This window comes from Leopardus geoffroyi, chromosome D1, assembly GCF_018350155.1.
Source record: "Leopardus geoffroyi isolate Oge1 chromosome D1, O.geoffroyi_Oge1_pat1.0, whole genome shotgun sequence".
Taxonomy (NCBI): Eukaryota; Metazoa; Chordata; class Mammalia; order Carnivora; family Felidae; genus Leopardus; species Leopardus geoffroyi.
Window position 1 is genome coordinate 108,149,502 of NC_059329.1, and position 27,692 is coordinate 108,177,193.

At 60.5% G+C, this 27,692-nt stretch overlaps 1 protein-coding gene across 10 annotated transcripts; it reads right to left on the bottom strand.

Moving 5' to 3' along the window:
- Positions 1-601: 601 nt before the first annotated feature.
- CDC42BPG (CDC42 binding protein kinase gamma) lies at positions 602-23,908 on the bottom strand. 10 transcript variants are annotated; one of them, XM_045485842.1, is made up of 38 exons: positions 23,622-23,908; positions 20,869-20,960; positions 20,704-20,787; positions 20,235-20,330; positions 19,752-19,900; positions 19,101-19,194; positions 18,664-18,864; positions 18,279-18,527; positions 17,777-17,856; positions 16,848-16,945; positions 16,679-16,759; positions 16,288-16,385; positions 16,017-16,196; positions 15,631-15,723; positions 15,366-15,487; positions 15,217-15,289; positions 14,880-14,986; positions 14,678-14,792; positions 14,288-14,436; positions 14,107-14,195; positions 13,759-13,811; positions 13,575-13,673; positions 13,421-13,480; positions 13,021-13,126; positions 12,601-12,734; positions 12,377-12,516; positions 12,195-12,276; positions 11,298-11,514; positions 10,405-10,467; positions 9,694-10,293; positions 8,517-8,701; positions 8,339-8,423; positions 8,089-8,209; positions 7,834-7,951; positions 7,536-7,662; positions 7,329-7,414; positions 1,063-1,078; positions 602-639 (listed from the first exon to the last, which is right to left on the bottom strand). In XM_045485842.1, the coding sequence occupies exons 1-37, from the start codon at positions 23,779-23,781 to the stop codon at positions 1,073-1,075; spliced, it is 4,692 nt and encodes a 1,563-aa protein (XP_045341798.1). In that variant the 5' UTR covers positions 23,782-23,908; the 3' UTR covers positions 602-639; positions 1,063-1,072. The 10 variants fall into 10 exon arrangements, with proteins under 10 accessions (XP_045341798.1, XP_045341796.1, XP_045341795.1 ...); XM_045485840.1 differs by lacking the exons at positions 602-639; positions 1,063-1,078 and adding an exon at positions 4,923-6,305 and having other exon boundaries at positions 15,631-15,717; XM_045485839.1 differs by lacking the exons at positions 602-639; positions 1,063-1,078 and adding an exon at positions 4,923-6,305 and having other exon boundaries at positions 13,575-13,670.
- Between the last annotated feature and the right edge of the window lie 3,784 nt (positions 23,909-27,692).

Consider the following 27,692-nt stretch of genomic DNA (forward strand, 5'->3'; position numbering starts at 1 on the left):
GAAAACATATGTTATCTGTTTTTTCTGACTGACTTTCTTCACTCAGCATGATACCCTCCAGTTCCATCACGTTGTCGCAAATGGAAAGATTTCATCATTTTTCATCACCGAGTAGTATTCCATTATATATATATGCCACATCTTTACCCATTCTACAGTTGATGGACATTTGGGCGCTTTCCATAAGTTGGCTATTGTTGAAAGCGCTGCTATAAACATTGGGGTACGTGTGCCCCTACGAATCAGCACTCCTTTATCCTCTGGATAAATTCCTAGGAGTGCAATTGCCGAGTCATAGGGTAGTTCTATTTTTAATTTTTTGAGGGACCTCCACACTGTTTTCCAGAGCGGCCGCACCAGTTTGCATTCCCACCGACAGTGCAAGAGGGTTCCCGTTTCTCCGCATCCTCGCCAGCGTCTGTTGTTTCCTAAGTGGTTCATTTTAGCCACTCTGACCCGTGTGAGGTGGTATCTCAATGTGGTTTTGATTTGTCTTTCCCTGATGAGGAGTGACGTTGAGCATCTTTTCATGTGTCAGTTGGCCATCCGGATGTCTTCTTTGGAAAAGTGTCCATTCATGTCTTCTGCCCCTTTCTTCACTGGATTATTTGGTTTTCGGGGGTGGAGTTTGGTAAGTTCTTTACAGATTTTTTGCTGCGAACGCTTTATCCCATATGTCGTTTGCAAATATCCTCTCCCATTTGTCGGTTGCCTTTCAGTTTTGTCGATTGTTTCCTTTGCTGTGCAGAAGCTTTTTATCTTGATGAGGTCCCAGTAGGTCCTTTTGTGGTGATGTTCTTTAAGAGGAGGGAATTGCAGGACGCGTTCTGATGGTCCTGAGGCAGGAGTGAGACAGGGAGCCAGGTGTGAGCGTGAGGGCACAGAGGGCAAGAGCTTCCTGCCAGGGGCATGAAGGGTCCCGAGGCTCTCACTTGATTTCCACCGATGGAAGCAAGGAGGCTGGAGGAGGGTGGTCCCTCTTGATGTCTGCCAGTACATATGTACAGATATATATGGCACCCATCGCCATAACCTAACCTTATGGGGAGAAGGGAGAGAGTCAAAGGGGAACTCACCTCTAATTTACAAAAAAAAAAAAAAAAAGTATTGTAATTAAAATTGATTTAAAATAGCATCCGCTATGTAATATTCTTTTTTAAAATATTCTTTATTTTTGAGAAAGAGAGAGCGTGAATTGGTGGGGGAGGACAGAGACCAAGGGGGACAGAGGCTCCAAAGCGGGCTCTGCACTGACAGCAGTGAGCCCGACGTGGGGCTCGAACTCACGAACCATAGTCGGACACTCAACTGACCGAGCTTCCCAGGCACCCCATCTAGGTAATATTCTTGACAAAAAAGTTAAATATGAATTTCAGGGGGAACCATCAGACAAATGGAAATCACAGGCCGTCGTACAAAATAACTGGCCTGGACCCTTAAGACAATGTTAATATCAGGGAGGCAACAAAAACAAGGTGGCCAGTTGCTCCTCCTTAAAGGAAATTGAGCCTGGACGACCAAATGCAACATGTGATCCAGAATTAAATCCTCGATTTTTTGAAAAGTCCATAAAGAACACTTATGCCACGGTTGTACCATGAACCGAGCGGCTTAAACAACAGAAATGTCTTGTCTGTCCATCTGGAGTTTGCACGGCTGAGGTCAAGGTATGGGCAGGGCTGGTTCCCTCTGAGGCTGTGAGGGGAATCCGGTCCAGACCTCTCCCCGGCTGCTGGGGGTTTGCTGGCAACCTTTGGGGGTCCTTGGCTTGTGGAAGCATCACCCTGATCTCTGCCTGCATCATCACGTGGTCCTCTCCCTGTGTGTGTGTGTCTGTGCCCAAGTTTCCCCTTTTTTAATTAGAAAAGTTTGTATTTTAAATAAACTCTGTGTTCAACGTTGGGCTCAAATTCACGACCCCAAGATCAAGAGTTGTATACTCTAGGGGTGCCTGGGTGGCTTAGTCAGTTAAGCGTTCGACTTTGGCTTAGGTCATGAGCTCACAGTCCGTGAGTTCGAGCCCCACGTCAGGCTCTGTGCTGACAGCTCGGAGCCTGGAGCCTGCTTCGGATTCTGTCTCCCTCTCTCTCTCTGTTCCTCCCCTCTCTCACACTGTCATTCTCTCTCTGTCTCTGTCTCTCTCTCAAAAGTAAAGATTAAAAAAAAAAAAAAGAATTGCATACTTTACTGCCTGAGCCAGCTAGGCAGCCCCAGCTTCCCCCCTTTTATTATTCAAAAAATATGTTTTTTTTAACGTTTTTTTCATTTTTTGAGAGAAAGAGAGAGAGTGCGAGTGGGGGAGGAGCAGAGAGAGAGAGGGAGACACAGAATCCAAAGCAGGCTCTAGGCTCTGAGCTGTCAGCACAGAGCCTGATGCGGGGCTCGAACTCACGACCTGCGAGATCATGACGTGGGCCGAAGTCAGACGCCCAACCGACCGAGCCACCCAGGCGCCCCTAAGCTCCCCTCTTTTTAAAGGATACCAGTCATGTCGGATCAGTGCCCACCTTGATGAACTATTTTAACTCATTACATCTTCAATGACTATATTTCATAGGAAGGTCATGTACGGAGGTATTTGGGGTTAGGACTTCAACATATGAATCTGGGGGGATCACAGTATATCCCATAACAGATTGTCATTAGATGGTATCGTTGTATCAGTATGAAAACTCTCGAGACAATAACAGTGGCTTCTGGTGGTTCCTTATTTTTTTTTTTTAATTTTTTTTTTAACGTTTATTTATTTTTTGAGACAGAGAGAGACAGAGCATGAACAGGGGAGGGGCAGAGAGAGAGGGAGACACAGAATCTGAAACAGGCTCCAGGCTCTGAGCTGTCAGCACAGAGCCCGACACGGGGCTTGAACTCACGGACCGTGAGATCATGACCTGGGCTGAAGTCGGACGCATAACCGACCAAGCCACCCAGGCGCCCCGGTTCCTTATTTTTAAGAGATGTCCCTGAAGTATTTAGGTTCAAGACGTCTGTAACTTACTTTCAAACGGTAGCAGAATACGTTATGTACGTGTATATATGTAGATATTGATAGATACGGAGGTAAAGCAGAGGCAGCAAAATGCTAACAATGGGTGAGTATAGGCGAAGAGTACAAGGGGCTCATATTCTTTTTGTTTTTTAATGTTTTTATTTATTTTTGAGACAGAGAGAGACAGAGCACAAGCAGGGGAGGGGCAGAGAAAGGGGGAGACACAGAATCCGAAGCAGGCTCCAGGCTCCGAGCTGTCAGCACAGAGCCCGACGCGGGGCTTGAACTCACAGACTGTGAGATCGTGACCTGAGCCGAAGTCGGACACTCAACTGCCTGAGCCACCCAGGTGCCCCAAGGGGCTCATATTCTTTTGATCTTCTTGTAGGTTTGAAATTTGTCAACATAAAACATGGGGAGAAAATGAATTTTTATTATTTATTTTTTGTTTATGATTACTTTATTTTAATTTTATTTTACAGAGAGGGAGAGAGAGAGCGTGAGCAGGGGAAAGGGGCAGAGGGAGAGATATAGAGAATCTCAAGCAGGCTCCAATGCTCGGTGCAGAGCCCGACGCAGGGCTCCATCCCACGACCCTGGGATCATGACCTGAGCCAAAATTGAGAAGCTCAACCGACTGAGCCCATTTTTTTTTTAAAGATTTTCTTTTCAAGTAACCTCTATGCCCACGTGGGTCTCAAACTCCCAACCCCGAGATCAAGAGTCACATGTTCTACCTCCTGAGCCAGTCAGGCACCCTGGAAGAAAGTTAATTTTTCAAAAATGTGACAATCTTTTGGCTAAATCATTGCTGAGTGTCTGGGAGGCCGTCATTTCCCCAATTTGGAGAAGATGGCTGGGAGCCTTAGTTTGCAAGGGCCCTCAGCGTCCCTGCCCTGGGCCCTCTCTTTGGGGTTCTGCATCGCAACAGGCAGAAGCAAACCTTTCCTGAGGGGGCTGAAGGCATTTTACACTCATTGTGCCAGAATCTTGCCAGGCCCTCCCATGAAGTGGGCTTTATGAGCCCCACTTACAGATGGGAATATTGAAGCTGAGGGAGGTCAGGTAACTTGTCCATGAATGCACAGCTAGACTAGAACTCGGGCTATCTGACTCTCAAGGCTGGAATTCCGTCTCCAACTAGATGTGAGGCTGGGTTCCCTTCTTGGGCCTTTCCCCAGTTTAGGGTTGGCCATGAGTCTCAGGGCAAAGCCAACAGTTGCCTAGGCCTGCCCTGATCCCAGGGCCCAGGCCATACCTTCCTTCCTCATCTGGCTCAGCCTCAAGACCTGGCTCCTGCTCAGCGAGGGACACTTGAGCTTAAGACCAAATGAGGCACCTCCCAGGCCCCCTCTTGCCTCCCAAGCCTCCCAGCCTGGGTGGGGCAACAGGGTGCTGGATACCCTTAGTGTGCCCTCCAGACCTCCTTCCACCCAGCTCTGTGCCCCACGGTTGCCCTCCACTGGCTGCAGTGACTGAGCTCTAGGGTCCTCTGGTTGCTGCTGGTGTTTGGATGAAGGGAGGCAGGAGACTGAGGGAGGGGGCAGAGCGAGGTCCGAGGAGTTTATTCCCTGGGCTTGCTGCCTTTCTGCTCAACCATAGCCGAGTTCTACTGAGGGTGACAGCTCCTGTCAGGTGACACCACTGCCCCTTCCTGCCAGGTGGCCCGCTGGTGGTAATAGCTTCCCACCGCTGCTAGCTGCTAGGGCTCGGGGGCCCTGCCACTCCTCAGTGGTTTCCATTATCATGGCCACACTTTTGTAAGCCGTCCCTTTGCTACTAAACTCTGTTTGCATGTGTCATAGGATTCCTGAAAATCTGGGGGAGACAACTCAGTCTTTGACTGCCCCCGACATCCCCATGGCTCCCTCCATCTCTGACTCCCCCCCATTTTCTGCACCCCAGCAGAACAGATCCAGGCATGGAGGCCAGCAGCTTAAAAAGTTGTCTTTATTGGTTTCGTACTGACTCACAGAGCATTAGGGTCAGTCCCTCCCGGGAATATGGCGTTTGAGGAGATAAATACTTATTTTGCCCCCCACTTGTCAGCAGAGGGACGTTTAATAAAAATAGTAATATAATAACAATAATAGTGACTGTGATCAATAATAAAATGCCCCCTATGATCCCCTAATACACAGGTGGCAGAGGCTTTGGGAAAAAGGACCACCCCCCTTTCCGGGAAGGGCCAGAGTGTGCCTGGAGACCCTCCAGTGGCCCCCATCAGGTGCCATCGCCCACCAAGTAGCCTTTATAAATACCCTCCCTGTCCTGTCCCTGTCTAGGAATGATCTCCCCGCCCACCCCCCCTCCAACCCCGGGCGGATTAGATGCAATGTCATTTGGCTCACAGGGCCCCTCTCTGTTCCTAACTCCACCGAGCTCCTCCCCAGAGAGAAAGGCCCCTCAGTGTATCAGTAGTGTTCTTCTCCCAGCTCCCATCCGCTCTCTGCTCCTCTTCACTGCTCCTCGCCTCCCTGCTCCTCCCCCTCCTCCTCTTCCCCCTCCCCCTCCTCCCCCTCCCCCTCCTCCTCCTGCCAGCCACTAGCACTATCTCTTCTACTTCCTTCTCTCACTTTCTTCACCTACAGCCTCCTTCACCTACATCTTCCCTGCTCCTTGTCTATCCTTCTTTCCTTTGAAAAAAAAAGTTTTTTTTTTTTAAATTTTTAAGTAATCTCTACACCCAACATGGGGTTCGAACTCACACCCCCTAGATCAGATGTCGCAGGCTCTACTGACTGAGCCGGCCAGGCACCCCACCCTCCTTTCCTTTGGATCAGAGTCCGTCTTTCCTACCTCAACCTTGAGCAGAGGCCGTGATATGCCCCACCTCGGCCTCACCTGGGGGCTGGACAGTGCCTTGCCAAGACCCCAGATTGCCGCCAGAGACCCACCCCCACCCCGACTCTTGCTTAAGGCTTCCTGAGGCTTGACACTGGGAAGGAGAACTTTGGCACAATTACCCCTGGACTCCAGGGGCAGAGGGGCCCCCAGGGCAGAAAAGGGGGCCATTCTATTCCCAGTGGCTAGCAAAGGTAGGGGCCGGGAGCAGAGGGGAAAGGCAGGATGATGGCTCAGAGTCAGGTCTCCTGGGTCCTGGGAACCCAGGCCAGCCTCTGAGTCGCTGTCCAGCCCAGGCCCTTCCTGAGTCCGAATTTCCACACATCCCGGGCCAGCCGGAGCATGGCATTCCTCAAGCTCTTTGCTCACTCATGTGTCTCAGTCCTGGGATTGGGGTGGGCCCTGCCAGAGGGTGTCAAGGGGAACCCTCTGATTCAGGGGCTGGGGGCAGGCTCCGGGGCCGTTCTGAGACCTGGAGGGGAAACAGAAGGAAGGACCCTTTCCTCACCAGACCAGTGCCTCCCAGAGGTCTTCCCCCCGACCCATCACCTGCTGCAGGGAGGCCCTTGGAGGAGGTATGAGATCGGGGTAGGGCTACATGAGAAGAACTTGGGGAGCTCCAACTTAATATCCCTTAAGCCCAAATCGAAGTCCCTTTGCTCATTTACTTTACTCCATTCTTCATCAACCAACAAACATGCTTTATGTTAGGCGAAGACAAACTTGACCTCAGTCTCAAGGAGCCCGCGGTTGGGGGAGGAGGGCTAGCATCCAGAAGAAAGCCACAGCACAGAAGGACTGACACGGAGAGGTGGAGGGAGCAGGGCACGGGCCCTAGGGAGGCCCTAGGACCATATTAGCGCAGAGCGTTGAGGGTGGCCTGAATGTTAATAGAAGAACATTCAAAGCAGGGGGGACGGCAGGGGCAAGAGCCTGAGGGTGTGGAAGAATATGGCAAGTCCCTGGGGATCGGAGTGGTTTGGTGTGGCTAAAGCCAGGGTGACGGTGGAGAAGTGGCTGGAGGGTGCATGGGAGCCTTCCCAGCTCCTCTTACATCTTCCTTCCCCCGTCCCCTGTTCCCCTTCCCCCCTCCTCTGATCCCTCCACCTCAGGCTGGGCCTCTAAAGAGCTCCCCTTCGGTGGCACTTCCCCCATGTGCCAGGCACCCCGCTGAAGTAATCATCACCTCATACAGCCATCACTTACGTAATAATCTGAAATAATAACCTCATTTTATAGGTGAAATAAGCTCAGAGAGGCTGGACATCTCGCCCAGGGCCGCATGCCTGGGACATCAGAACCAAAATTTCCACCTAGGCCAACCTGCCTCTAGGCCTCTGTTGGGGCCCCACTGTGGGGCGAGTCTGCTTCCCTTAGGATCCAGGGCGGGGACGGGCTCAGCCTGTTCTCTGGCTTCAGGTCCCAGAGGTGGGCCTAGCACAGAACAGAACTACCTGTCCTTTAACAGAGGAGGGAAAAGCCCCCACCGGCTCACCTGTATCAGGGAGTCTGCGGGGCTCAGAGATCCCTGGGAGCAGGACACGGACTCACTGGACAGAGAGGTCCAAGGCTTCCTCTTCACTGCTCCAGGAGCACGATGAGGAAGGGGACAAAAATCCAAGGTCAAATTTGAGGAGTCCAAAGGGGGTGTAAACTTTGGGGAGGGAAATCGAGGCAATGGAAGCAGCGGGGCTGTCCTTACTGGCGTCCGCGTCTCCAGTGAGCCCGTCGCTGCCCACGGAGGCTGGCCGCCTCGAGGCCTCCGAGAAGCTGTGGGGACGCTGCGGGCCGGAACCGCGGGTACCTCGGCCCTTCCCTCCTGGAGCCTGCTGGGGGACAGTACCGAAGGGCTGCGACCGCAGGGGACCCCCAGCCTAGACGCGCGGAGGTCCCGGGTCCCAGGGAAGCAGGGGGCCCGCGATTGGGTCAGGCGTCTCGGAAAGGTCGGTGATTGGCTGAGCCTCACCAAGGACGCTTGTGATTGGTCCCGGAGAACTCACCGGGGGCAGATCCCTGGCGCCGGGCTTCCCGTCCGTGGGGCCCACGTGCACCAGGTGGTTGAAGTTGGAGGGCGGTGAGATGAGCTTGGAGCGCACAAAGGGGTCCTTCAGCAACTCCCTGCGGGCGGGGGGAGAGTAGGGGCGGCGGCGAAGGGGACGCCTCCCCCGCCCTCTCCCGACACGGACACGCCCCCGTGCCTCGCCCCGTCCCCAGCTCGCGAGCCCCCGCCCCGCCGGCGCACCGCGCACGCGCACCTGCGCCGCTGCTGCCGCTGCTCCTCCGACACGCGGAAGAAGAAGTGGCGCTTGCTCTTGGTGCGGAACAGCTGGCGCCGGCTGTTGTCAGTGAGGTCGGGGATGTCGAACTCGTCCTTCTCTGTGGGAGGAGCAGAGAGCCGGACGGTGCTCACAAGTCCCCAGGGTCCCCGTCAGCTGGAGCTCAGGGTCACACACGCACCCGCGAACGCGCACACACTCCGTACTCTCGCACCCACGCACTCCCTACCTGCCAGCCGGTTCCTGAGGTAGGTCAGGCGGACCTTCTCCGTGCCAAAGAGGAACAGGGAGCCCTCTGGGTTTAGGGGTCGCACCTGAGGCGGCAGGCACGGAGGTCAGCCGCGCTGCTCGGCTGCACCCCCCCCCCCCCCCCAGTCCAGGGCCAGGGGATCTGGGCAGGCCCTCACCTTCTTGAGTGGCACCGTCTGGACCCATTCTGCTTTCCTTACGTCAAACACGTCGATGGAATTCTCGCTGAACACTGTCAGGTAGGGGGCTGCATAACCTGCAGGGCAGGACACTGTGCTGTGCAGCCCCTGGCAAGTCAGGCACCTCCGCGGGCTTGTTTCCTCCTCCGTGTCACGGAAACACCCTGTGCCCGGCCACAGCACAGTAACTTCCACGCCCAACCAGAGGACCTTCTTCTGAAGACTCCAGGTTGCCCCACCCAACCTCGGCAACAAATCAGAGATCACAGTCCTGGAGCACTCGCATGCCGGGCATAGTTCTAGCCACTTGGCGTATTTTTTCCCCTTTATTTCTCAACTCTGGGCGGGTAGGACCATCATCCCTAACTTACAGATGATGGAATGTAACCCCAGAGCTAAGTAATGGGCAAGGTCACCCAGTGATGAGTGAGAGCTGGGAACTGGCCCTGCTGGACAGTCTGATCCCCACTCCCACAGACTGCGTCTGCGCTATGCCCAATCCACGGGCCCAACGCCGGAAGAGCCTCCAGTCATGAAGGGAGCCCGGTCCCTGTCTGCCAGCACGCCACCACACCAGTTACCTGTGAATGTGTTCGACTCCCTCACTGCCCTGTTCGTTCGTTCATTCATTTACTCATTCATTCCTCCAAACATTCGTAGCCCCTAGGGTGTGCTTCCCCGGGCTGGGTGCAGGATGTGATGAAGAAACCAGGCCCAGCCCATTCTGCAGTCTCCCCCCACCCCGGTACCAAACCAGTCATTATAGGAAGGTGCTAAGAGCAGCAGGGCAGAGGTCTGAACACAGAGGTTGGGGAGCAAAGAGGAACAAAGGGCCAGGGACGGGGGGAAGGCGGGGTAGGGAGCATGAGAGCAGTAATGACGATGACAGAAATCATGGTGGTCATTCATGGAGAGCCTTCCAAATCCAGGCCTTGAGGCGGCATTGGGGCTGGACCTGGTTGAGTTTGCCAGGTATAAAAAGGACAGTTTAGGCTGGGGGAGGAGCATGAGCAGGGACATGGGAGAGGAAGATCCGGCTCAATCCACTGAGGACAGAGCAGGGTGTGGTCAGGCGGGAGGACCCTGTCTTCCTCTGACACGTGTGACACACCGTAGGTGCCAAGCCCCGCCCAAGCTGGCCCCCCATAGGCCTTACCCCAGCCCGTGGGCACTGCCGGCCACAGCAACTCATGGACGCGGGACTTGCGGCCGGCGCTGTCCACGTAGACCCCGGCCGTGGTGAACAGCAGCAGGAACTCACTCAGGCTGAGCTCCACGGCGCCCAGCGCCTCACCCAGGCCCCCGCGGGATGGTGGCAGCTCCTCGGGCACCAGACTGGCCCCTAGGGCCAAGGGAGCGGCCTCGTTGAGCAGCGGGTAGAGTGCGAAGGTCCCGGCTGCTCCCACGCACAGCCGGTCGCCCAGCAGCCCCAGGCTCTGCACGGGTGCCGGTGCCTGAAGCTCACGGATGCGGCGCTGCCAGGGCCCTGGGCCCGGGCCCAGCTGGTAGCAGAGCACCTGGCGCTTGACGGCTACGCAGAGCACGGGCGTGCGGGCCTGCAGGATGCACCCGGCTGCCAGCACCTGGCAGCCTCGAGACTCGGGGATCTTGGCACCCGCCACCTCCGCGCTCTCCAGCTTGGCCAGGGCGAAGAGGCGCACGCTGGGGCCACGGCCGCACAGCACAACCAGAAGGCCCGCAGTGAGGCTCACGGCCAGCCGCTGCACTCGCCGGCACTCGCCCACCTGGAAGATGTCTTCGGGGTCGGCGAGGGAGAGCGTCACCAGCAGGGTGAACAACAGCCCCGTGCCCATCCTCCTCTCTCCCCGCGGGGCTGACCCCCACCCGGGCCCACCCTGGCCCGTACCATTGCTGTGCAGGTGGATCACAAACAGCCCCTCCTCGGTGCCCAGAGCAAGCCGTTCCTGGTCTAGTAGAGGGAGGGAGAGAATCAGGGGTCAGGGAGGTCATCTGGCAGCCGGAGACCAGGCAGTCCGCCTGTCCTTGCCGAGCCTCAGTTTCTCCTGAGGACACAGGGATGGCCATCCCGCTGTCCCTGCATCCCTGGCCGCTTCTCTCTCAAAGTCTGGGCTGGCTCTAGTGGGGAAGGCCCACAGGCGAGAGGCCCCCACCCTGAGTTGTGGGCTTCGGGGTAAGTCCTGTCACCGCTCAGAGCCTTGGCTTCTCCTCGCATAATGTGGGGACTGTAATGGTTCCTTTCTCCCAGAGCTGCTCTGAGGCTGAAGCAACGCAGGGTGAGTGTCCCACCCTGCAGGGACCCTCACGGCGGTCCCTGCTCAATAAATGCCCTCGTCTCCCCCAGCTTCCGACAGACACAGAGGACCTGGAGGAGCCACAGTCTCTCCTGGGGCTCCCACTCTGAGTGCAGGGGGAGGCCCCAGCTCTCCAGGGCAGGCGCTGGCTCGGGGCTCTGGCCACTGCCAGGGGAAGCCAGGAGGCACTGCTCCCTCACTTCTCCGGCTGTCACCACGGAGGTCTCCCCAGAGGAGACGGCGTGAGGCTCGGCTGCTTCCAGGCTCCCTGTGGCCACCCCGCTGCCGGTAAGAGCACCGGGACTGGAACCCTCATCTGTCTCTTGCTAGAGCCTTTGCTCTTTTCAACTCACTCAAGACTCATTTAGAAAAAGCAGAATCTGAGGCACAGAGAAATGGAGTGGCAGAAGCCAAGCCCCCCGCCCCCTAGCTAAGGCTGCCCACAGAACCACGCCCAGGGCGATGCCCCCCTCGGCATGTGGCTCACCGATGATGGCGGCGCAGAGCGTGTGGGGCAGCAGGGGCAGCCCGTTGTCATAGGCTTCCTTGAGCGTGTACACAGGCCGAGGCCTCGGCCGCGTGTCCAGAAGCAGCCGCTGCAGCTCGCCCAGCACCTGCAGCCAGCGCTCCCGCTCAGCCTCACTCTCTGCCAGCAGCAACACGGTGCACATGGCAGGGGGCACCGTCAGCTGGGAGGCCGTCACCTGTGGGCAGGGACTCAGGCTGGAGGGCTGTGGGCCGAGAGCCAGACATCCCCTTCCTGCTCTCCACCGGATGATGCTTGTTCGCACCAACGTGAGCTGCCGGGCACAGCGCTAGGAGCCATCTTACAGCGGGTGATGAGCCAGACGGAGTAGGGTGGTCAGACAGGCCCCGAACCAGTGCCGTGGCGGGAGAAGGACGGGGCATCCCCAACCCGGGCCAAGAGTGAAAGATGGCCCCCCAGGGGAAGAGACATTTCTGCCAGTGCCCAAGGGATGAGGGGAGTCACCAGGAATGATCCAGGTCAGGGAGAAGCTTGGGGGCTGGCCTGGGCTACACAGCAGAAACAGGATGTGAGGGGCCCGTGGTTACAGGGCACTTTGGGAACTGGAGAAAGCAAGGTGTGTCCAGAGCAGAAAGAGGCTCAGGGCCAGAAATGTGAGGCCTCAAGGCCACAGTCAGGAGCACCCTGAGGGTGATGGGAAGCCACGGAAGGGCCCTAGGCCAGCGGGATGCGGGCAGCTTCACGTACAGAAAGTGCACCGCGCTGTGGGATGGAGGCAACCGTGGCCGTCCCTGTGGAGGTGACGGAGGTGGCATATGTGTGTGTCTGAAGAGGGCAGCCACGGAGAAGGAGACAGACAGAAGGGGCTGCAGTAGGGCCACGCGGAGGCAGACTCACCCTAAAGATGCGTGGCAGGTCCCGGGACTGGGCGTGAATAACATCAGAGGCCAGGACGGGAGTGGCTGAGAACTGAGGGTCCCTGGGAGGTCCGTGGAGCTGGTCAGAGGTCACGTTGCCCCTGGCTGCCTCCCTCCCCCCCGACCCGCATCCCTCGTCCCCGGCCACTGCCTGGCACCCACCTCAGATCCAGCGCCTGTAGGAGGGCCCCGCTGGCCGGGCTGAGCCGTGGATCAGGGGCGTCAAACAGCAGCAGGCGGGAGTCACTGAGGGCGGCAAACACCCGCTGCCAGCCCCGCCGGACCCCCGAGGGCCGTGGCACCTGTGGGAAAGGCAGGCATGGGGGGGGGCCTGCTGGGCTCTCGGCCCGCCCACGCCAGCCTCCCCCTCCCCAGCCCCAGCTCACCGACAGGAAGCCCTCGTAGGCCGTGCCTGTGCCCGTTTCGGGGTGCACTCCCAGGGCCGTGCGGAGGAGGTCAGGGGGCACGGGGCAGGGCGGGGCCTGGGGGGCACAGGCTGAGTGACAGAAGTAACCACAGGCTGTGGAGAAAGCAGGAAAGGCAGATGGTGTGAGGCTGGGTGGGGACAGCCTGGAACCAGGACTCGGGTTCCCACCTCCCTGAGGCTGTGGTGGCTCCTGGACTGTCACCAGTTCCCCATCAAGTGAGAAAAAAACCACAAAAATTGAGCAACGGGAGATGAGGCCCAGACCAAGAGGAAGGCTTGCATGTGCCAGGATCCGGGCCATTCATTCCGTCCTCCAGGGGACTGGGCGCTGGCACATGGGAGGCAGTCGTGCGGGTGGGGTGGGGGTGGGGGGTCTCACCGTCACAGCCCAGGCCCTGGCGGCCCAGGCCCAGCATCAGCGAGGTGCAGCGGAGACACTTGGTGGGGGATGGGAAGCTCCGGGGCCGCAGAGAGTGTGAGCCGGGCTGGGGACAGGGGGACACGCTCATTACCCACGCCTGACCACGGCCTCCCAGGTCCCTGCGTCCCACCCCCGAGGCCACCCTGAAGTGTCAGGTGGGACCAGAGAATGAGCCAGTGGCAGTGTGAACCCAGCCCCAGTGAGTCTGTCACAGCACTCAGACTCATCGCCACTGCCGCTGTCCCCAGGGTGGTCTGCCAGCCACGACTAATGCACATAGAGGGACTCAAGCAGGTCCTTGGAGACCCGGCAGAATGGCTGGGTACCCCCACCCCGCCCCGCCCCTCTAGGTGCGGACCTTTGCGGGAGGAACTTCTGCAGGGGTGGTGACAGCAGCGGGCGCTCTGGGGAACACAGCCTGCGGTGGGGGAGGGGCAAGCAAACGGGTGAGGGGGGCACAGGCAGAAGGCGGGGCCCGGCCCCCCAAATGCAGGACTCCTGCCCGTCCTCACCCCCAGACGCAGGCTGCGGCGGCCCTCTGGCTTCAGCTCGGGCTCCATACCGGGCCTCAGGGCCTCTCCCGAGATGCCAGGATCCTTGGTGGAATCCTTCTGGGGATTGAGGATAAGGGTGGAAATCAAGGCCCCTGGCTTCTGTCCGGGACTCCTCCCAACCAGCCCCTGCAGGCCCTCTTACCTCTGAGCTCCGGAGGGACAGGAAGGGAATCAGGGAATTTGAGGGCTTAGTGTCTGCAAACAGAGAGCACGGGTCACTGGGGGTGGGGGTCCCTGGCCCAGCCCTAACGCTTGTTCCTGGGGAACTGGGGGCCGGCAGGAGCCTCAGTTTCCACCTCAGTAAAATGGAGAAATGACAGCAGGCCCCGGTGGGTACACATACAGCGGGTGCTCAGTAAGTGCCAGGTGAGCGGCAGAGTCAAGAACTCTCATCTCCACGGTCCCGCGAGGCTGTCGGGGGACCCCCTGGGGAACCCTGAGGCTCGAGTGGGGGACTTGCTCCAGGACGGGCATGCAGATGGCCACTTACCCGCTGGCCCCCGGGCCTGCAGCTCCTCCCGCAGCGCGGCCAGCTCCTGCCGCAGGCCCCGGCTCTGCTGCTCGGCCTCCTGCAGACGGCTGCGGGGCGGGGACGGGACCGGTTAGGGGCTTGGCACAGGCCTCCTCGCGGGTCCCACGCCCCTTCCCGCAGGGCCTGGCCCGGGCCTCACCTGTCGGCCTGCCGCTGGGCCTCCTGCACCCGCGTCAGCTGCTCCTGCAAGCTCTGCTTGGCCCGGATCTCGGCCTCCAGCGCCAACTGCAGCTCCAGCCTGGCCGAGGCCTCCATCTTCTGTAGCCGCCGTGCCTTCCACTGGTGGTCCTGGCGGCCAGGGGGCGCCCGCGTGAGATGCCCCCGGGTCGGGCGGGGCGGGGGTGCCCGGCAGCCTCAGAGGCCTCTCCCGCCAGACTGTCCACACCACCCGGCCAGACTCAAGATCCTAGACTGGCTCCTGACCCCGCTGTGAGCTCAGGCGAGTCACTGATCTTCCGTGGACTCAGCGTCCCCACCTGCCACGTGAGGCTGCTGCCAGCCCCTCCCCCGGGGCTCTTCCGGGGCTCACCAGCGGCCGGGCGGGGGGCGTCTGGGTGCCCACGTTCCGCAGGGACTCCAGCTCCTCGGCCATCTTGGTGGCCAGGGCCTGCAAGTAGCCTCTTGAGACCTTCTCATCGTTCACCCTGGTTGCGAAGGGGGCTCCGGGTCACGGCCTGAGCCCTCAGCCCTGCCTGGGCCCAGCCCCTCCCCGCCAGCCCCCGGGCACCCACCAGCTGAGGATGTCGGCAATCTGGGCCTCCCAGTTGCTCTCCGTCTCCCTCCGTTCACCCTCCAGCTGCTGCTTGCTCTGCTGCTCCCTCTCCAGCTCTTCCACCAGCTGGGGCCCGGGAGCAAGATGGGTCAGCCCCCGGGGGGCCCGGCACCCCCGAGCCCCGCCCGCGTCCACCCCCGTTCGCCCGCCATGGCTTGCTGGCCACCTGCGGGTGCTGCAGGGCTGGGGACACAGCCTGCTCTGAGACCCTGGCGGCCTGCACCATCCACCCTGCCGGCTCCCCACATCTGTCCCGCGGCCCGTCGGTCCGTCTGCCCTCCGTCTGCCATGCTCACCCGCTCCTGCTCCAGGCTCAGCCTCTGGTTCTCTTCCTGGAGCCGGCACAGGGCCTCCTCCTTCCCACTCAGCCTGGGGAAGAGCGAGTGACGGGATGGCCCCCAGCTCAGGCCCCCGTCCCGCGCCCCGCCCGGGCTGCCCGGCTCACCCGTGGCCACGGGCCTGCTCCAGCTGCACACGCAGGGCGGCCACCTCCTTCCTCAGCTGCGCTTCCTGAGGCCCGCCCTCGGGCAGCCCCGTGCCGTTGGTCTCAGAGGCGGCGTGGATGGTCTTGAGGGACACGGAGAGGGGTCAGGGAAGGGGCCTGAGAAGCTATGGCCCCCTCTACCCCTGGGACAAAGGCCTGGCCCTGAGAGCCCGGAGGAGGTCAGGCCAAGGGAAGCGCCACTTGGAAGGGGGTGAGACCTCACTACCTTGACCCGCAAAGATTCCTTCTCAATGCTTCGCTCATGCTGTCTCTGGAGCTGTGTCACCTCCCGGCACAGGGTGGCCACCTGGGCCTGCAGCTGTGACGAGGTGCAGAGGCGGCCACTGCTGACTTTGTCCATCCCACCCCTCTGCCCGCCTCGCTACAGACTCTCGGGCCCCGCCAGGCACAGCGGGAATGCAGGCAGGGGAGCTCCGGCCCGGCCCACCCTACCGTCATCCGCTCGCTCAGACCTCAGCCAGCCCCAGTGGGGGCGCAGAGGCACCTGGTGTTGCCAGCATTGAGCACTGAGCTCCCTGGGCCCCCAACGGCCACACTGGGGTTCACAGGGGCAGTGCTCTGCTGCTGTCCCCGCCCATCCCCATCACTCACCCTCCTGCTGGCATCCTGGGCTTCCTCCAGCCGGGAGCTCAGAGCCTGGGTCTGGCTGGCCGTGGCTGCCTCTCTCTCCTGGGCCTCCCGCAGCCTCTGGAGCAGCTCCTCCTGCCGCTCCTGGGCTCTGCATAGTTCCCCTGCCTGGGCCTGCAGCCCTGCCTGAGCCTCGGCCAGCTCCTGGGGGGTCGGAGGGCAAGGCCTGGCATCAGGGCACGGAGCTCCTCACCGTGGAGCCCTGGGCCGCTCAGCCACCCCACCGGGCCCTCACCCGGAGAAGTCGGTCTCTCTCCTGCCGTAGGTCCGAGTCCCGGCCTGGGCTACCACCATCCGTCTGGGATAAGGAGGCCTTGCTGCCCCTCGGCGTCTCTGCCAGGAATTGTCACTGAGGCCCACGTGCACTGACCGCCTCAGCCAGGCACTCCGCGTGCGGCATCCCCCAGAGCCCTCACCACAGCCCGGGGAGCGGGTCTCCTTGGCTCACTTTCTACGTGCAGACTCGGAGAGTTTAAGGTACTTCCCTAAGATCACACCTCATCCACGGAGTAGGGCCAGGACTGGAACTCGGGTTGGATACAGGTGTGCTGGGAAAGCAGCTCAGCCTCTGGGGGGAGGGGTCAGGGCGAGGGGGGAGAGACGGGGTGGCGTGGGGGGCCGGGTACCTGACAGCCTGTGCCGTAGAGCCTGCACTTCCTTCTGTAGCCGCTCCAGCTCCCGATGGTCTGAGGACACCTGCAGGGCCTCTGCGGGCGGGGTGGGGGGGCACCCATAGGTGAGTAGCTAGTCCTGGGTCAGACCCACCCCACCCTGCTCCAGTTGGTTCCCCGGTACCTTGGAGCTTCCGGCTCAGCTCCGTCTTCTCCTGCTCCAGACAACGGAGCTTCCGCTCTAGGGCAGGCAGCTGCTCAGAGCTGCTCTCAGGGCCCGGACTGGGGAGAGCAGGGCCACACGTGTTGGCGGAAACCCCACCCCCCACCCCCCAAAGTCTCCTCCATCCTCCTGCGTCGGTCATTCATTCATCCAAGAAACACCCACCGTGCCCCAGCTCTGTACCCAGCCCTGGGCTCTGTGGTGGAAGAAACGAGCCGGACCAGACCCTGCCCCCGGGATACCTGTGGGCAGCACCCCAAGGTCCCCCAGACCTAGGTTCAAGCCCTGGCCCTTCTAAGCTGTGTGAACCTAACATATCTGAGCCTCAGTTTCCTCACAGGCAATTGGAGGTGATAACAGGCCCTCTCCCAAGGACAGTGAAGAGAACTTAGTGATTTGGGCCAGCTGCCCCCGTGCCTGGCACACGGTGGGTGCTCAGAGTGCAGGTCAGGACACATTTGCTTCCACCTCAGAACACCTCCTCGCCTGAGACCTCGCTGCGGTCTCAGGCCAGCCCCTCAAATGGAACTAGATCATCCCACCCATTTTACAGAGGCATAGAGTGTGGCTGGGGGGCTGGGAGGGACCCTTTCAACTCCAGGCCTCTGGTTCCAAGTTCATGACGCTCTCAGCCTGCTGTAGAGGGTACTCTAAGGGCCAAATAAATGCAGGACAGGTCCCACAGGGGGCATAGGCATGGCTTCGCCACAATTTCAGGACACGGGGGCTGTCTTCCTGAGGACTCAGAGCACATTTCCTGAGCACCTGTCACATCCAGGCAACAGGCAGGCCGTTCAGCCCCTTTCCCAGGGTCCCAGTGGGCTACCTGCCCAAGGTTCCAGGTCAGGCAGCCCCCAGCCTCCTACTAGGTATGCGAGGACTAGACTCACCTGCCCGAAGTGTAGGTGAAACCCACAAATGGCAGGTGGTGGCCTGAGAAGGCCCCGTGGGAGGGTGGGGGCAGGGTCCCCTGCAGAAGGAGGGGAAGGAGCGTCAGACTCGACAGGCATAGCTCCTGGCTGAGGCTCAAGACCCAGGAGACTCCCCGGGACTGGGGGTGCCAACCTCTTCCTGCTAAGAATGGAACCGAGGTGGGTGACGCGGCCCCCACCTAAATAGACTACAACTCCCATGAGCTCTTGCGGCCATGGCCTCCCAGGTGCTTCCGGGAGTCTCCTTGGAAGACTTCTGGCTCACAGAATGACACTCTGAGGTCAAACGACCTTCACCTGTCACAACCCACCTCCGAAGAGGTGAACTGGCCCAGGTGAACCACAATTCCCATGAGCCTCTGGGGTGTGAAGGCGTCATCCTCGGCCCAGCAACCGCTCTGGAGAACCTCTGGGGGTTTCCCACAGGCAGTTTTCCTCCTGCAGCGGGGCCCAAACTCACTGGATGGTTGAGAGTGTCATCGTCCACATCGAAGTTGGAGGTGTCCACAGGCCCGCGAAGCTCAGGGATGTAGGGGGCAGTGCTGGTTGCCAGCCGCTCCCAGTCCACGCCTTCAAAGAAGGGGTGGTTCCGGAAGTCATCCAGCCCCCCACGGCCCAGGCGCTCCTCCTGGCGGCACAGCAATTGGCGGATCAGGTCTTGGGCGCTGGCCGGCACGTCAGGTGCATCCGCGGGAAACTGCAGGTGGTCCTGTAGGTGGGGGGTGGGGGTGGGGTGGAGGGGTGCAGGTGGGTGTGCAGGATCCCACCCCCACCTGCGGGCATACCAACCACGCGGATTCAGGACTCTGCTGCCCTCCCAGAACCCCAGAGCCTGGCGGCCAGACCTCATGGTTCATGATCTTGCCGTAGGTTTCCACCAGGGATTCAGCATAGAAGGGCGTCTCCCCGAAGAGCAGCTCGTAGGCACAGACTCCCAGTGACCACCAGTCGCACTGTGGGCCATAGTGGCCCTTGCCCTCCTCCATGGCTTGCAGGATCTCGGGGGAGATGTAGTCCGGTGTCCCTACTGCCACTGACGAATCCACCTAGGAGTGGGGGGGCCATGAGAACAACCTTGGGCTTGGCTAGAGCTGACCACCTTGGGCTTGGCTAGAGCCCCTAGAGCCCCTCACCACAGGCCCAAGCCTGGGCCTGACACCCCAACTCTCTAAGGCTTAGCTGGCCTGGTGACCCCACTTGGGGCCTAGACCCAGGCCTTCTTCCTTCCACCCCTGGGAGCTCTCCAGGCCGGGTGTCCCCAGCCCTTGCTCTGGGGTCTTACCATGCCATTGTTGTTGAGACGTAGACAGGAGCCGAAGTCAGCCAAGCGGATGTGCCCGTTCATGTCCAGCAGGACATTGTCCGGCTTGACATCCCTGAGGGAGCACAGGGAGAGAGCGGGGCTTGACCTGTGTGTGTAGATGTGTGTTCTGGCACATTCCGGGGTATGAGTGCATGGGTGCACGCACACACCAGCGTGTATATTGTCACACGTGTTCCTGCGAGTCCACAAGACCAGTGTGTGTGCATGTACATGGGAGGGGGAAGGCTGGTGGCCAGGCCTCCTGGGTGCCAAGAGGGAAAAAGGTGGTTAGTGGAGAAAAGGGACCCATAAGGATGAGCCACGGAGGCAGCAGCGTATGTCGTGGGGGACACAGGAGTCAGACTTGCCTGGTGCAAACCACGACCCGGGCGCCCACCGGCTGGGTCACCTCAAGCCAGGTGCTTACCTGTGCTAACCCTGACTTTCTCATCTGTAAAGTGGGGACAAGAGCAGTGCCCATCACATGAGGTTTTTGGCCTGAGGATTCAAAGGCATCGTGCACATGAAGCACCCAGCATAGGGCTTGGTGAGTGTGCTCAACAACTGTCAGCTGTCTCTAGAGCTTTCCCCAGGGGCTGGGCAGGGCAGGAGGGGCTTCGGGGGCCCCACCTGTGCACGTAGCCCAGCTGGTGCAGAGAGTGGATGGCCAGCACCATCTCAGCCAGGTAGAACTGGGCCAGCTCGGGCGGAAGGCGGTCCTCAAAGCGGCTCAAAAGAGTGAGCAGGTCCCCACCGGCATAGTAGTCCATCACCAGGTACTGGATGGGATTGGGGGGGGGGGAGCGGGGGGGCAAGAATCAGACAGGGAGGAGGGTGGGGGGCATCTGCCCCAGGGCCCTGCCTCCCACCCACCTCCTCGTGGTCCCGAGGGGTTCTGGGAAGGCAAGACCATCTCCCAGCAAGCAGCTCTAGGGCAGATGACTCCCAGCAGAGCTCAGGCAGGGGCTCCGGGCCCAGCAAGGGGTGGCCAGTGGAAGCCTCTTGGTCCCTGTAGGAAGGGTCTCTCTCTCCTTGGACCCAGCTCCCCTGGCACCCAAGGCCCTCCTCCTTTGTCCCCGGGCAACAGCCCCCACCCTCGCTGAGTATCCTCACCAGGTATTCCTCGTCTTGGAAGGCGTAATGCAGAGTGGTCACCCAGCGGCTGTCCCCCTTCACCAGAACGTCCCGCTCTTCCCGGAAACAGGCAGTCTGCAGCAGGTTTGGGGAGCAGGGGCGGGGGTGGGATCAGAGCCCAGGAAGCCCTCCTCACCAGCTCAGGGGGTGGAGGAAGGCTAGGAAGGAGTAAGTCTAGGAGCTTGGATAGAAGTTGCCCGGGTGAGCCACGGCCTGTGCTTTATGGCTCCGGGCCTCAGTGTTACGGTAAGGAAAATGGGAACTACAGTAGCTTCTAAGAAAGGCTTGTTGTGGGGAAGCAACAGGGGAGGCTGGTGGTTGGATCCTCTCCCGTCCCGGGGGCCAGGCCGGCCCCCTCCCCAGCATGCCCTGCACGCCCCACTGGCAGCACACCCTCCCCCCCCCCCCACTCGTAGGGTGCACAAGTCCCATCGGACCCCACACTGACCTCGGCCCTCTTCAGCATCTCCCACTTGTGCAGCATCTTCATGGCAAAAATCTGCCCACTGTCCCTCTGCCTCACCACGGCGACCTGAGGCCACAGGGGGCACCGGGGTCAGCTCTGCCTGGGTGCGAACCCCCTCCTCCCACCTACCCCGTGCCTTTTGCTCACCTCCCCGAAGGCCCCTCGGCCGATCACCTTCAAGATCTCAAAGTCATCTCTCTGTAGCCTCAGCTCTTTCACCTTCGTTACGAAGGGGCCGGCTGAGGGGACACAGAGTGGGGCTCAGGGAACCTACAGGGAGGCCCCAGCTCCCTCTCTTACCTGGGGAAAAGCGGGAGCCACAACCCCCACCGGGGCAGGGGCGGCCTCTGGCCAAGGGGCTGAGAGGGGCTGCAGCCCACTCGGTCATGAGTAGGAAGTGTGGAAGGTGGGGGTCCGGGCTTTGCTGACCACCTGGCCCCCAGACCTCCCCAAATCAACGGTTTCCTGAACCCCTGTCCCCAGACTCTAGGCGGCCTCATCCCAGGGGCCCATGGAACTGGTAATCCCTCCCTGCCTGCAGGAGGATACTGGCTGACCAGGTCACCCTGGGGAGGAAGGGGATACCATTCCCACCCTCGGCTCCCAGTTCCTGGCGCCTATCAGGACCAGGCCTGGGCCTGTCTTGGGAAACTGGACGGGCAACATTCCTTGTCCCCAGAGAGGCTTCTCTGCCACTGGGGAGCTGTGAGCCCTGGTCTTGGGACCCTGTAGGCACAGAGGTACCTGGCTGGGAGTGAGGCCTGGGGCAGCCCCAGAGGACAGGTCAGATATGGTGCTGCAGGGCCCTGGGAGGACACACTTTGGGCTCCCTGTGTGGGGCGTTCTCAGTCTGGAGGCATAAATAGGTCTGCCCAGCTTCTCACAAGACTCAAGAACAGAGCCAAAAAAACCTTTCCCTGGCGCCTGACGCTGGCACCTGAAGGGGTAAACACTCGAGATCTCCTCCAGGCCTGACCAGCCCAACAACTCTAGGCCCTGCCTCCCTCTCTGGACTTGGCCTTCACCTGGCCAAGAAGCTCTTCCTCTCACAGTCCCTGATACTCCCTTTAGAGGCATCTCTGGCCAGTCCCAGGCCTTTTCCAGGCCTGGAGAAGCCACAGGCCTGGGGGAGGGAACTGGAGCCTGGAAACTTAGGGAGGCAAGAGTGACCGGTAGGGGTGGCGGGGGGGAGGGGGGCGGGTGTAGCTGCAGACTGGCTCTCCGCCTCAGTTTCCCCCTGCCAGCAGGTAAACTCCCTGCCAGCTGGGCGGGTCTGTGGGTGGGACAGAGAGCTGCTCCACAGGTTTATCAGGCAGAACCCCCGCAGCAGGGGTGGTGTGGAAACCTCGTGACAGAAATTAATTGTCTCTTTCCCAGGTCTGTGTGTGCAGCTGGGGAGCAGCAACCGCGGGCTCCAGGGGGGAACTGAGGCCAGGGTGGCTCCCAATCCGCCAGACGGGAACCAAAACCTGGGGCCTAGAGTCAGGAGGACCCAGGCTCCCGGGACAGGCTGCCCAGTCCCCTCGCCTTGCCGCAGGGAATGGGGGCTCTGGGCAGGAGCAGGGACAAGTTGGAGCAGGGGCAGAGTGAGTCACCGCCCTGCCAGTTACCTCGGGAGATGTCAACAGACAGGCCCCCATGCTGGGGTCCCAGGCAGGGATGCCAGAGGCAGGCAGGGAGGAGCACATGTGTGTGCAAACACACACACACACACGCGCGCGCACGCGCGTAGGCGTCACAGCGGGTGATGACAACACTGTCAGATACACATGAATAAGGTGCAGAAGTCCCCGGGGACAGTGGCAGGCACCAGAGGCAGGGGCTTCCTGGCTGCCTTCACCCTGGAGGAGAGGGCTGGGCTGGGGGCCAGCTCACCGGCATGTCTCACGGGCCCCCAACCATGCCGAGGCCAGGCCTTGCACCTGCCCAGAGCTAAGGAGTTCTGGGGATGCTCGTCACCCACTGGGCAAACACCTGCCTCACCCCGCTCTCCAGGCCAGGCCCGTCAGCCCTCCTCCATGGGCTTGGCCAGGCATAACCAGGGAGGCCTGGGGCTGGTGAGGGTGCCCACATTGGGTTGAAGTTTACTCCAGGTCACCCACTTCCGGTGCCTCGGATGAGTCAACCAGGAAGGGGTGCAGACCCACCCCCAGCCGCGCCCCCCCCCCCCTGGCTTTGGGAAATAGACCTCAGGAAGCCTGGCCAGCGACTCGCACCGACAAAGGGGCTGAGGTTGGTGCCGGTGCCCAGTTTGGGGTGGTCTTGCATGCGGAGACATAGAAGTGTGTGTTTGTGGGAACGTCTGCCACGCGTGCAGTGCCTACGGATCTGTGAGTGGAAGCAGGCAAGTGTATAATGCAACGGCCAGTGTGGCTCCGGTGGTCTTCCGGGTGAAGCGCAGGGCTCCCTGGATCTCTCCTTGAGCTGTATGTATCTGCGTGTGTCTGTGTGGTATGTGGGAGACTGAGGAAGCATGCGTGTCAGTGGGTGACACACACAAGGCTCTGCGTGTGTGACTGTTCTCAAGGGTCATGAGGTATATGACATGTGAGCCAGGAGTCCCTGATGTGACTCTGCAGCACATGTCTGGGGTCTATACTTGGGATCAAGTTTGTGTGTGTCCGTGTAAGTTGTGTGTTGTGCACACACGCCAGGCTCTGTCAGTGGGAAGGAGTGTGCGTGAATCTGAGCGAGGGTAAGGTGTGCAGCTAGCTGGGAGGGCCCAAAGGGGCCGGTGGCACGTGTCAGGGCCGGTGCGGGCGCTACGCGGGGAACCCGTGGGGATGCCGCTCCCTGCGGGAGGGTCTGGGGGCGAAGGGCGCGGGGGGGGGGGGAGGGGAAAGGGTCCCGGCGTGGTGTCCCCCGGACCACCCCACCTCGGTCCAGCCCGGGCCACTCACCCCAGCTCAGGAACTGCGCCACGTTGCGCTCCCGCCGGAGGGGGGCGCTGCTGAGCTCGTGGTGCAGCCCCAGCAGCAGATCCAGGAGGCCGTCGAGCCCGGGGCCACCGCCGGCCTCACCCCGCGCCAGCTGCTCCAGCGCGCGCAGCCGCCGCTCCATAGCTGCAGCCGGAGCCCCGCACCCGGGCTAGAGCCGGGCCGCCCGCATGCCGGCCCGTCGGTCCGTCGGTCCGTCCGTCCGTCCGTCCGCGGGTCGTTAGCGCGGCCTCCCCCCACCCCTCCCGCCCTCCCCGCTGTCACCTTCCTTCGCGGCCTCCTGCGCGCCCACACCTGGGCGTCGCGCCCCGCCCTCTGCCCCGCCCCCCGACGGACGGGCAGGTGAGCGCCGGCCAATGGGAGACGCGACTGGAAGTGAAGGTGGGAGGGCGGAGGCGCGCGGGGGCGGGCCAAACCCTCGGCCAGGAAGTGGGGGGGCGGGTCCCGAAGAGTAAACTCCTGACTGGGCCGGGCCAAGGGGGGTGGTCTCCCCCCGGGGCCGGAAAGGCTACCTAGGTCTCCGCGTGGCCCCAGAGCCAGCCCTACCGGGCTTTCGCCGGCCCCTAACCTAAGTGGGGGATGCCCGGGGCAGTGCAACTTCCCTCAACCCCCTGGGAAAGGGGGCTGGAGAAGCCCGCGACCCCGGAGCCGGATGGGAGTTGTAGTCCCCTCTCTCCCTGGGACTCGCCGGACGCGCTTGGCACACACCCTCCCCCAATCCCCTCCGCAAGAGGTAGGGGGGGAACCTCGCTAGTTTCTGATTTCATTTTATTTGTGTCGTTACAGCCGACTAGGGAGGCAAGTAGGCGAGGCAGGGATGGTTACACCCATTTGGCAGATGGACATACTGAGGCTTGGGAAGGACGAAGGTGGAGAAGCCCTGGAGTGGGGCTGGGCTGGCAACTCCACCACAGGCTTTTTAAGCATAGGCGAGAGCGAGGCCTGCGGCCGGCCTGGAACACGGAGGCCAAGGAGAGGTGGAAGCTGGGCTGGAGGAGGTGGTTGAGGGGAGGGCCTGATTCTATCCAGTGGCATTTCTGATTTCTGCCCAGCTGTCTCCAGCTGGGCTGGACCAGACGCCATGGGACTGTGGGCCTGTCCAAGAGGAGGGATCAAAGGGTGGGGCATTTTAGTGGCTTTAGACAACAAATTCTTCCATTAAAAGATCTCTTTGGGGATTTGCCTCCCCCCTCAGACTGACACCTCCTGGAGTCCAGACGGTCAGGTTGAGGGAGGAGGTGCCCCGTGAATGTCTCTGGAGCTGAACTGAGCCTCCCTGGCGATACACAGGGGACTTTCTGACTCGTCTCCCCTTTGGTCTCCTCGGAGACCTGCCCTGTGGCTTCCCTGTGCCCTGCGTCTGTGAAATGGAGTAGGCTGTCTCACCCAAGTCAGTCAGGTGACAGAAGGGAGGCAGGATTCAAACCCAGATCTGGGGATCTCTTCACTGCCTCTGTCCCCTGGGAGGGAGCAGGGGCTGGTGGTGTTCTGTCACCTGAAGCATTCTGGGCCCTCCTCAGGGGGCAGGGCAGGGCAGGGGTGGGGCCTGCCCCGCTACAGACCACAGGGGGGCGCCAGAGACCAGAGGAGGGCCAACAGCCCAGGACAGGACCAAGTGCCCATCTCCTAGAGCAGTAGTGGGGAGGGAAAGTGTCCTGGGTGGGAAGATGGGCTACTTCCCGCTGCTGCCCTTGGACAGCCTGACTCCCTGCCCCCAGGCCGCCACAGCCCCCAGGGGCCAGCAGTCACGGACCCACTGGGTGAGGCCTCTGGGTCCTGGATCACTCCGCGTGTGACCTCTGGCCAAGTCCCTAAGCCTCTGGGAATGCTGAATTCTCAGGCTGTCCTCACGCCCTTAAGATTCCATCCCCACAGGGGGGCCTGGCTGGCTCAGCCCACCTTATGGTGACCGAATGCCTGGAACTCCTGCCATTAACTGGGGGGTCCCTGTAAAAACCATCACCATAGGGGCACCCGGCTGTGATGAGCATGCGACTGTTGATCTTGGGGTTGTAAGTTCAAGCCCCACATTGGGTGTAGGGATTGCTTTAAAAAAATAAAAATCTTAGGGTGCCTGGGGGGGCTTAGTCAGTTAAGTGAACTCTTGACTCTTGACTCAGGTCACAATCTCACAGTTTGTGAGTTAGAGCCCCGCATCCAGCTCTGTGCTGACAGCATGCAGCCTGCTTGGGATTCTCCCTGTTCCTTTCTCCCCGCCCTTCCCCTGCTCGCGTTCTCTCTCTTTCTAAAAAATAAATAAATACACTTAAAAAAAAAAAAAAAGAAAAGAAAAGAAAAGAAAGAAGAATGCTTAAAAAAAATAAAAATCTTAAAAAAAAAAAAAAAAAAGACTCCGTCCCCACATAGCACAGGCGGAGGGGAAACTGAGTCCCACGCAGCAAAAACTGAGTCCTGCCGAGGCCTGCATGGGGCAGAGCTGGGACTGGCACTCGGCACTCCCAGCCCAGCTGGTACCTGATTCTATTTGGTCCTGTATTTGCTTTTGTCACATCCTTGTTCTCAGCCTCAGTTTCCTTGTCTGTAAAAGGGGGTGGGTTGCCCTGCCCACTCCCCTGCAGCTCCAGGGTCAGAAAGCCTTTCAAGGCTCCGTCTGTGCCCCAACTCCCGCTCCAGCCTCCACAAGCATCCTGTCCTCCAGCCCCGACAGTCGCAAGTTCTTGCACGAGGTGCTGCTTTGCCCCAGTAGATCCGGGTCTGTGAGCTTGTGTGAGCCGGACCACCAGGGCCACGGAGACCTTGTCCCAGGGAGCCCTGTGTGGGGGCCAGGATCCTGACCCAGCTCGGCGGGTGCTCAGCGGATGAGTCTGAAGAGGAGACCCCCCCCCCACCAACTTCCCCGCTTCCCACTGCCTTCTTGGTCACTGCTTGCGGGAGGCCCGCCCTGGGGCAGGGGCACCTGTTCCCCTCATAACCTCTTCCCCCTGTGAGTCCCTTTGATACTGAAGTGCGGGCACTATCTCTCACCCAGCCTTGTGGGGCACAGATCACCTCGATAACACCTTACACTCCTATGGTGCTCCTTAGCATTTCAAAGTGACTGTGGATCTGTTATCTTCACAAGGAGGGGTTATTATTACCCTCCCTTAATCGAGTAATACCTGAGGCTGGGGAGGGGGCGGGGGGGTGGTGCCAGATTTCCCTCCTTATCCAGGTTCCAGGCCAGTGCCCGGCTGGGGAAGGGCAGGGCGTAGCGCCCAGATCCCGGGGACAGGGGTGAGGAAAACCGAACTGCAGTGAACTTGACATAGTCTTCTGTGAAGGGCCTTGGATGGTGAGACCCAGGCCTAGCAGGGAAAAGAGGCCGCCTGAGTAAGGATGCCCCAGGTGAGTGGCAGGGAACCCAGCTTCTTCGAGCCCCAGAGCACAGCCCTCTGGGTCTGGGAGGGGACCGGAAGCGAGAGACAGGCTCCAGGGTCTCTGGCATTCACAGCCACATCATGGGCGTCCCAAGCCTGGTCCGTGGCTCCCCTTTCCCCAAGGTCAAGTGAGATTCAGAGGACGACCCGCTCAGGAGGCCACTCTCGGCAGATGGTCCTGAAGGGCTCGCTAGAGTGGCAGACTGCCCTTGCCCTTGGCCCCGGCAGAAGCAGTGACCCACTCCTTCCCCAGATGAGAGGCTGGCCGCGGGGTCACACAGCCATGCCTACTGTTGACTGACATGTGGCCTTGGGCAAGTCCCTCTCCGGGCCACCGTCTGTGCCCAAGGGAGAACTGCCCAGCTCGGGTGTGAGGGGCAAATGGTACACAGAATGGCCACCGATGTCGCTGGAGCACGTCTGATGGGAAGAGAGTGTGGTTGGGGTTGGCGGGGGGGGAGGGGGGGGGGAGGGGGCAGAGCTCACGGAAAGCCATGCCGCGCTGCTCGGGCACTCGGGTTCTATTTCACCGTGTGTCTATTGGGGTGGCTTTGGGGGAAGGCCTGATAGAGATGGTGGGGTCGAGGGTCCCCACTCCCCGAGCTAGTCTTGGCAGCCCCACATGCCCGCTCCCCCGCCCTCCCCAGCACACCAGGGG

Excerpts from the sequence above, each read along its gene's own strand:
- CDC42BPG (XM_045485837.1), bottom strand. The coding sequence starts at position 23,781 with ATGGAGCGGCGGCTGCGCGCGCTGGAGCAGCTGGCGCGGGGTGAGGCC. Across the intron at positions 20,961-23,621 it reads GGCGCAGTTCCTGAGCTGGG|CCGGCCCCTTCGTAACGAAG; the intron begins GTGAGTGGCCCG and ends GTGTCCCCTCAG. Across the intron at positions 15,488-15,630 it reads AGGAATCTTTGCGGGTCAAG|ACCATCCACGCCGCCTCTGA; the intron begins GTAGTGAGGTCT and ends GTGTCCCTCAAG.